We start from the raw sequence: 9,607 nt of genomic DNA, 5'->3' as shown, positions 1-9,607 counted from the left end.
GTGTGTGTGTGTGTGTGTGTGTGTGTGTGTGTGTGTGTAAGGGGGGGCTCAGGGTAGAGCATAGAAGGCTGGCCTTGGAGTCGGGGAGACTTGGGTTCAAGGCACATACATACTGGCTATAAGACTCTGGGAAAGTCATTTAACTTCTTAGGGGTCCTACACAACTCCCTATGACTATAATTTACCCCAGAGTTGATCTGCTTTAGTGGAAGGAGTTTCCATACTGAGGACTTCCTAATAACATTAGTGAAAACAACAATATACTTTCCACCCCAAAGAATCCAAGTCTTCCCCCCCCCCCCGCAAGATTCCTCCTTTTAAAATTCTACATAGGCTCCCTCTAACCAAAGCACACAGTCTCTAGGGCAGTGCCTGGCCCATTGGGATTGGGCCTGGTTTTGCGATTTCATTAGTATGGAGGATTCCCCAGAGGTGCAACTAGGTAACACCGGCTCTACAGCTTAGAACCTTAGAGAGTTTCCTTACAGCACTGACAGTAGTCCTGTAATAAAGTAATGAATGAAAAAACTTCAGTTTTTCCACCGGAAAAAGGGAGAGCATCCCCAAACTCTATAAAGGGCTAGTCTGCAAATGCATGGCTCGCTGGCTCCACGCCAGCAAGAGCTTCACGGGGGTTCCGGAGAGGGGTTCCCACGACGGGAGCGCGGCTCCCCTCTCCTCCTTCTCCCTGTTCCAGCTAAAGGCTGCAGTGCGATGCCTCTCCAGCACCTCCAATGCATCACAAAGAATATGAGTTAGGGCCCCCGTTCCGAGGGCTTCAAGGCGGCCCACTCCCGGGGAAACCTCTTCCACGCCAAGCCAAGGAAAACACGGGTGCCGGGTATCAGGAACTGCAACCAGGAGTCCAACCCTCCTCGCCGGCTCCCACGTCAAAACGCCGGACGTCAGAAGAAACATTGTAATGTATCAAAACAGCGCACCCCATGAATCTCCCCGGCAGCTGCTGCAGCTGGATTTCCCCTCCCCCATTACCCACTCTAAGTCAAATAAAACCTGCCCTCCCTTTCTCGGGCCTCGGGCAGTGCCAAAGCAGGACCAGCCTCCTCGCGGCTAAGAGAGGGGCTTTCTCTTCCGCTTGAGATATTAGTTGCAGCTGCAGCGCCTCGCGCTCGCTAGTAAAGCGTCCCAAACCGGCCCCCCCGCCGGGGCAGACAGCCCGGGGGCGCGGGACCTCGGCAGCCCCGCGAGAGAGAGGGGCAGGGAGGGCGCGTGCGCGCTCGCGCCAGGGGCCCCCCCCGACTCCCCCCTCCCCGTTCCCCCGGCCGAGGAGCTGCAGCTTCCCCCAGCCGCTGCTGAGCTTCGGCGGTTGCCTTTGCGAGTCTATTAGCAGGCGCGTGGTAGCGATGGCGGCTCTCTGGGAGACTTCCCCGTCACTGGATACTACTCCTCCCGGCCCGGCGGCGGCGGCTCCACCCCACCCACCCCCGCCCCCCTCTCGCCTTTAGTTTACAAGTAGCAATTTCCCTGGCTTGTGCCGCGAGTCCGGAGCGAGCCGGGGCGCGCGCCGCGGGGCGGGCGGGCGCAGCAAACACTCCCTGGAGGAGCCCAGCAGCTAGCACCCAAACCCCCAGCCCAGCGGCCGGCCCAGGTCACCATGGGGCTGCGGGAGAGGCTTGCCAAGGAATGGTTCATGCTCTGCATCGTGCTGGTGATCGTACTGGCGAAGATGGATCCGTCCGTGGGGGCCAAGGGCGGTGAGTGCGGCTCCTTCCCACGACCCACGCGAGAATCCAGCCCTGCGAGGGAGGGGGGGGCGGCGCTGCCAGAGTGCACGCACCCCGCCTCGGGAGGGAGGCTTTGTACCTTGTTCGAGGTTACCCCGGGAGAACTAACCTCTCCCCCCCACCCACATCCCCGTGGGGGCGTCGGTGTTGCACGTGGACCTGCTGGAGCATCCGACTCCTCCAGTGTCAAGCGGCTGGGGGGCAGACCTCGTGTGTAACCGCCCCCGGGTCTCAGCATGAGAGCCTCAGCCAGGAGCCAGAACCCGTTAGGTGGGACCTGGGGTTGCCCTGACTCCCGGGGTCCCTGAAGGTTTCCACCACATGGAGACCTCAACCTCTTTCACCTACCCTGTTGTGTGCGGGGAGGTCAGAGGAGAGGAGGAAAATATCCTGCCCTCCACCTCCAGGCTTCATTGAAACCTTCAGGCAGACTGACACGTTGCATACTCCTGCTGGGACACTACTTCCGTGTGCTCTCCTCCCGGGGACTGTCTGATTCCCAGCTCCAACTGGTAACTCCCCCAGAGGTTATCAGTGCCTGCCACTTTGTGCCCAGCTCCAGCTCAGTCCCCACACGGAAAGGCTAGCTCTGCTTCCCAAGAAAGCCTTTGCAGAGTGTGGATGTTAATTGGTTAATTAGACATAGCCAGGTCTGAAACCAAGTCAGATGTCAGCTAAGGGGAGTCTTGTTTACGTGGAGCTAATAAAAGTGAATCTCATTAGTCCCCTTATCTCCTCCTTCTCTTCTGTTCTAACGCTAGAGTGTGACTTAGTACAGATAAAATTACACTTTTTATCTAATCAGTTTCTGCCATTCAAGAAAGTCTAACTTAATTTCAGTATTTGATGGGTCTTTTTGATCTGGAGTGTTGGTGTCTAAATTTCATCTGGAAGTTTGACATCAAAATGCTCATTGGAAGGTATTGGTGCTGTTTTGAAAAAAGCACTGTTAGAAATGAATGAAAGCTATTTGTTGATTCCAGTTAGCACCAAAGTTTTTTAGGTACCTCCACCCCCAAGTTGAGAAGTCAGCTCTCTGGAGAGCTTCTTGAAGTAGACAGCATAGAAAGCCTTATAGAGAGAACCATGCTTTTCGTTTTCATCTTCTCTAGTATTAGTTACTTTACTAGGTTTAATTTATTATTCTAGAATAACTTTGAGTTCATAGGAAGGAAATAGAAGTCTGAAGAAGAGATATGATTTGCCTGACAGCTAAGAAATAGGACTCTTACACCAGAGATATGTCCATTAGAATTTTGTCACTATTTGGAAAGCAGGGCTGCCATTCCTTCATTCAGTGGGACCCAAAAAGTACCATTGATTTACCTTTTGATAAAGATTCTTTGTGACCTTTAGGCAAATGCTGTACTTTTTATACCAGTTTCTGTAAAATGAAGATCATACCTTTACCTCTCAGGTGCTGGGACTTGGAATCAGGAGAGACCTTTAACAATTACTAGCTGTATGGTCTTGGGCAAGTCACTTAATCTTTGTGAGTCTCAGTTTCCTGTTCTGTAAAATGCACAGAACATACCTCTTCAGGGTTGTTGTGGAAGATCAAGTGAGATACTGTAATGTATATAAAATGCTTTGCAAATCTTTAAAGCGCTATTATTCGTGAGAGTTGGATGTGATGGGGGAGAAGGGGGTGACCTTTATAGCCTGAACTGAAATGTCTCTAGTCAGAGACCAGTTGTAAGTAGATTATATGAAGCACAGTAGATCCTTGATTCACTTTGCCTTGTGTAGAAAGTACCATCTTAAGTGACATCCAGATGCCCGGGTTGTAGCTTTGGAGGAAAACTTTAGAAAAATCTGTGGGGCCGTTAATAATGGGAGTCTCCTAGGTGGGTGTTGACTTATTTCTAAAGCAATGTTCCAGTTTCCTGAAAGGGACACATGCTAGCTGGGAAATAAATGAGGTCTACAGTGAATCTTTGGAATATAACATGAGAGCAAATCTTGTAGGACCAGTGTGACTTCCAGAGTTAAAAAAACAAAAACCAAAACCAGGGTGTGAATTGTATGTTTAAGTCATTTAGAGGCTAAGTAGAATTAGATTAAACTTTCTCCCATCTTAAATAACATGTTATATTGGGCATATATTGACCTTAGCGTCTATTCCCTTAGCACTGGTTGCATGTCAGTGGCAGCTATAAGATACAAGTGCATATTAACACATGTATAGATATGTACACATACATACGTTACAGGTATGTAAATATAAAAGATAATGTGTTGTGTATGTATATATCACATAATATTGTCTGTCTCTTTATAAAATGCCAAATCTGCAGTAAACAGATGAACAAAGCATTAGATAAAGTTGTACAACTTGTAAATTCTTTGTTTCCTAGTCACATAGTATTCACTTTCTAGAAATAAAGAACTTCATTTTTTTTGCTGTTTGTATTGGTCAGAGAGTGAGGTTGAACTAAGATGATATGTTAGTTTAAGATTAGATTTCTCTTCCCCTCTGACTCTATTCTTCAGTTCTCTAATGAGAGCCAATTAGTTTAAACATCTCAGCCACTCTAAATTAAACTAAATTTTAGGCCTCGAAGTCACCTACCAAGACAACCCTTGGGAACTGGGAGGGAAGGAATTGTCATGTGTGCTCGACACCTGCCTCTCATATGGAGAATGCCATTTTGAGGGTTATATTCATTTCAACAAAAGCCCATTATAGTAAAACAACTTAGATATCTCTCCAGATAGAAGCCTGATTGTTAATTCACTTGTGAAAAGTCTTGGTGGATGGCCATGTTTCTAATTTTTGTAATGAGTATTTGGCTTCATCTCTAATGAGGCTTGAGATTGGGTCCTGGATGTACATAGTGTTATATTTTTACTTTCAAAGGGGATTAGGATGCCTGCTGTCCAGGTTTTTTTGAAAACAAAATAACTAGCTTGCCATAGAGTACTTTCAGGTTTACAATGCACTTTAGATGCTTTCTGTTCTTAACAACCCTGAGAGGAAGATGCTTCTATTATCTCCATTTTACAAATGAGGAAACTGAGGCAAACAGAGGTTAAGTGACTTGCCCAAGGTCACACAGCTAGTAAATGCCTAGGAAACTGAGGTAGACACATTAAGTGACTTGCCCAGGGTCACACTCAGCTGGTAACTGTCTGAGCCTGGATTTGAACTCAGATCATCTCTACTCCAGGTGCACCTAACTGCTCATAACCACTCTGCCAGTTAATTAGAATAGGGGTTAGTATTTCCATTTTACATAGAAGTAAAATTAGAGACTGTCTGCTGCCCTTGGGCCAGTTGCTTAAATTCTTTAGGTCTCAGTTTCCTCTTTGGTAAAACTAGTGAACTGGGGTTTAAGATTTCTTCTGACAGTTTCTGTGAATCTAAGTTGAGTGGCTTCCTAGAGCCGAAACCCCCTCACATAGTGCTTAGTACTCAGATTCCTTAAGTCTTAATACAAAATGCCCCTCATTGGATTTTTAAAAAGTCACATAGATCAAGGATGAGAACAGTGTGCCAGATAACATGCAAATATTATGTAGCTGCTGGATGCAAGACATATGGATAGAGTACTGGACTGGAGTCAGGAAAGCCTGGGTGTGTGTGCTCCTCTCACAGTTACTCCCTTTGTGACCACAGGCAAGTCAGGTAATCTTTCTGGGCCTCAAGCAACTCTCCAAGACTGTAAGTTGTAGATGCCTTCTGATCTGCTTCCCCGTAAGGAGCTCTCAGCAATGAAAATTACAGGTCCCTGCTGTGGCTAGTCCCCGTTGTAGGTCCTTGATATAGTGATAGCCTCGATGTGATCTGCCGTCTTCAGAAGTAAGAGAGCATTGATCCCTGACCAGCATAGAGCTTCCCAGGGATATTCCACAGGATGCCTTCACAGGAGAAAAAAGGTGGCTCTGTTCTTTGGAAATACAGAGTAAGTTTCTGGTTTCCAGCCGCAGATTTAGTTAGGTTGAATGATTACTATGAATAAAGCATGAATTCTAAAAAGGAAGCTGCTTTTTTTTTTCATTTACAAGTCCATATTGCAAAAAAAGCTGCTTCATGCGGTGGGATTGTGACGTAGACACTGCAGAATATGTTAGGTTTCATTGAGTTGCAGAGTTTTATTCAGTGAACACTTGCCGGCCGTGACCTCCTTATAGTGCTAGTTGACCCACAGTATGCTGAGAGTATGAAAAATCCACATTCCTTTGCTCACTAGAAAGTACTGTGAATTTAGTGGGCTTATGCCTACGTAGGATCAAAGAATTTTAGTTTAGAGGACCTTAGTTCATCAGAGAGTGAAAAAAACATTTATTAAGTGCCTGTTGTGTACTTGGCACCATGCTAATCATTGTGGATACAAAGAGAGGCAAAAGAGGAACCCTGTCTTCAAGGAGCTTACAGTTTAATGGGGTAAATATGTATAAATATTTTATATAAATATGTTTAAATACATATAAATAACAAATATGTATAAACAAGTTATATACAGAATAGTTAGGAAATAATTGAGAGAGGGAAGGCACTAGAATTAAGAGGGGCTGAGAAAGGCTTCCTGTAGAAGATATGGTTTTAGTTGAGACTTAAAGGAAGCCCAGGAAAGGCAGACATAAGGACCGAGAGCATTCCAGTCATGGGACAGCCAGAGATGATGAGTATCTTGTTTGTGGAACAGACAGGAGGCCAGTGGCACTGGATTAAAGAGTGTGTATTATGGAGTAACGTGTAAGAAGACTGGAAACATAGAAGGCTAGTTTATGAAGGGCTTTAAACAGCAGAGGATTCTGTATTGGATCTTGTAGGCAATATTGGGAACCCCTGGAGTTTACTGAGTAGCAGGGTGATATGATTGGACCTGCACTTTAGGAAAATCACTTGGGTGACTGAATAAAGGATGGATTGGAGTTGGGAGAGACTTGAGGTAGACAGATTCATCAGCAGCTATAGTGGTAATCCAGGTGGGAGGTGATGAGGGCCTGCACCAGAGTAGGGGCATTGACAGGTGAGAAGGGGACATGTTCTTGAGATGTTGCTGAGGTGAAATCGAAGCCTTGGCACCAGCTTGGATGTGGGGGAGGGGGTGAGGAGATAGTGAGGATTCCAGGATGACTCTGAGATTTGAGCCTGATGGACTCGAAGGATGGTGTTGTCCTTTTGAAAAGGTAGAAGGGGGAGGGTTCAGGGGAAAAGATAACAAGGTTAGTTTTGGACAGGTTGAATTTCAGATATCTGCTGGATATCCACTTTGAGATATCTGAAAGAATTTGGAAATGTGAAGACTGGAGGTCTACAGAGAGGTTAGGGCAGGATAGATAGCTGTGGGAATCATTAACATAGAGATGGTAACTAAATCCATGGGAATGATGAGTGATGAGGTCACTAAGTGAAGTAGTATAGAGGGAGAAGAGAAGAAGACCCAGGACAGAACTCCTAGGGACATCCTTGATTAGAGGGTGTGATCGCAGGAAGATCCAGCAGAGGAGACAGAGGAGTGGTCACACAGGAGGAGAACCAGAAGAGAGGGGTGTCTAGAAAACCTAAAGAGAAGAGAGTATCAAGGAGGAGAGAGTATCAGTGGTTTAGAAGGGTACAGAGAAGTCAAGGAGAGTGAGGATTGAGAAAAGGCCATTGGATTTGGCAACTAAGAGATCATTGGTAACTTTGGAGAAAGGAGTTTAGGTAGAAGCCTTGTAAAGGGTTAACAAGAGAGTGAGAGGAGAGAAAGTAAGGGCAGCAGAGATATAGGGCAATAGTTACTGGGGATGGAAAGGTCAAGTGAGGGTTTTTTTTTTTTCAGGATAGAGGAAACATAGGCAGCAGGAAAGATAGGAAGAGATTCAAATGACGGGGGTCAGTTTGTTGGAAGAAATGGGATGGAATGGGATCTGTTGAGCAGGTAGAGGGATTAGCCCTTGGTAAGGGGTAAGGTCATCTCATCATATGTTCAGGGGTGAAGGAGGAGATGGTGGCAGAGTGATATGAGATGAAGAAGAGGGAGCTCACGGTGAATGGCCTTGATTTTTTCTCTTTAAAATATGGATTCTCACCTGGGACAGGGCCATGAGAGATATAAGGAGACACATAACGGTTTGGAAAAGCCACTGTGGAGGGTGGGAAAGTGAACTGAGGAGGGAGCTGTAGTAGGATTGTTTAGCCGCAGTGAAGGTGCATTTGAGGTTGTGTAACACAGATTTGTAGTGGATCCAGTCAGAATGGTTGTGTAATTTTCTTCACCTTTGTTCAGTATCTTGTCTGTGGTAGTGAAGGTGGTAGATGGTGGGAGTGATCCAAGGCTGAGGCTTGGCAGGGCACAATCAACAAAATGTCGAGGGAGCAGGGGTAGGACTCAGCAGAGGAGAGGACAGTGTAGAGTTGAATTGGTTCACCAAGGAGTCAAGATGGGGAGAAGAGGAGAGAGTGGGTAATAGAGGAGAAAACCTGGGAGAATATTGAGGGGTCAAGGGATTGAAAGTCACTGTGTAGACAGAGTTGGGTTTGGTAAGGGAAGGAAGAGGGAGAGATAGAAAGCCGATAGAATATGGTCAGATAAGAGGATTTCTAATTCCTGAACATGGAGGTGGTTCATTTTGTGGGTAATGATGAGATCAAGGGTATGATCATCTTTGGGTGTGGACAAGTTGGGGTGGAATAGGTCATGGAAAGTGAGTAGGTTAAGAACTGAATGGTTAGGGTGTTTGAGGGACAGCCAGTATTGATATTGAAATTACCTAGTATAAGGACAGGAATTGGGGAGGAGAGAAAAATTGTGAGCCATGTACCAAACTTATTGAGGAAATAAGGGAAGTAACCTGGAGGTCTATAAACAAAGGCTGTTAGGATTTTGATTGGTCAGTAGAGATGAATGACATGAACTTCAAAGGAGGAAAGGTTAGTGAGTGATGGAAGTAGGGAGAGGACCTAGAAGTGGCAGTGGGGAGCAAGGAGTAGCTGGTCCTAAATACAAAGCCCATACTTCTGCTATAAAAAAGCATACTACTGCTTCCTTATAAATAGTGAGTGGCTGTTTTAGCCTACTGAGGACAGAATACTGTCCTCGGGCTGTGTGTTATGCAGACATTAGACAGTTTCCAGGTAGCGTTTAATAAATAGACAAAGAACTTCTATATCAGAAAGACCTGGGTTCAGGATTTGCCTAAGACGTTTCCTAGCAGTGTTACCTTAGGCAAGTCAGTTAATTTTGGCTAGCCCAGGTTTCTTCATCTGTAAAAATTAACCCATCAACAAGCATTTATTAAGTGCCTACTATGTGCCAGACACTGACTTGGTCCTGGAGATGCAAATGCAGAAAACGGAAAGTCTTTACTCTTTAGGGAGTGTGTGTGTGTGTGAATAGATAAAGAACAAGATAGTTTGGGGACAAGGGCACTATTAATTGGAGGGATAGGGAAAGGCTTCGTGTAGAAGGTAGTTCTCAAACTGTCCGGGATTCTGTCAGGAAGAGGTGAGGAAGGTGTATGTGGCCGCTATGGGGATGACCAGTGCAGAGACATAGAAGTAGAACATCACCATGTATGCTATTCTATAGCATTCTATAGCACGGTGAGGGACAGAGAGGAGACTAGTTTGATTGGATTGTAGGCTGATAAAAAGAGTAAAGTACAGTGAGATTGGAAGGAGAGATTAGTGCCAGCTTCTGAAGGACTTTAAAAGCCAAAGGCGGGGGGGGGGGTGTTATATTTTATCCTAAAGGAAGTAGGGAGTCATTGTGGTTTATTGAGTAGGGGAGTGCCATGGTTAGACTTTCACTTGAGAAAAGTCACTTTGGCAGTGTTGTGGAGGATGGATTGAAGTGGGCAGAGACTTAAGGCAGGAGACCAAAGAGAAGGCTATTCCAATAGTTTGTGATTGAAGGGAAGGGCCTGAACTA

The 9,607-nt window shown here is 45.9% G+C and overlaps 1 protein-coding gene across 6 annotated transcripts in view; it reads left to right on the top strand.

The window, feature by feature from the left end:
• The first annotated feature begins 1,532 nt into the window (after positions 1 to 1,532).
• Positions 1,533 to 9,607, top strand: part of SLC10A7 (solute carrier family 10 member 7) — a 285,221-nt gene continuing 277,146 nt past the window's right edge. For 5 of the 6 annotated variants that reach the window (XM_027866968.1, XM_027866967.1, XM_027866971.1 and 2 more), the window contains exon 1: positions 1,533 to 1,715. In XM_027866968.1, the coding sequence (XP_027722769.1) occupies positions 1,616 to 1,715 (100 nt within the window). In that variant the 5' untranslated portion in view covers positions 1,533 to 1,615. The remainder of the gene's footprint in view (positions 1,716 to 9,607) is intronic. The other variant, XM_027866969.1, reaches the window with a different exon arrangement.

Source organism: Vombatus ursinus, unplaced genomic scaffold, assembly GCF_900497805.2.
Source record: "Vombatus ursinus unplaced genomic scaffold, bare-nosed wombat genome assembly UNPS02014784.1, whole genome shotgun sequence".
Classification (NCBI taxonomy): Eukaryota; Metazoa; Chordata; class Mammalia; order Diprotodontia; family Vombatidae; genus Vombatus; species Vombatus ursinus.
This window is presented reverse-complemented; position numbering and strand designations above follow the sequence as displayed.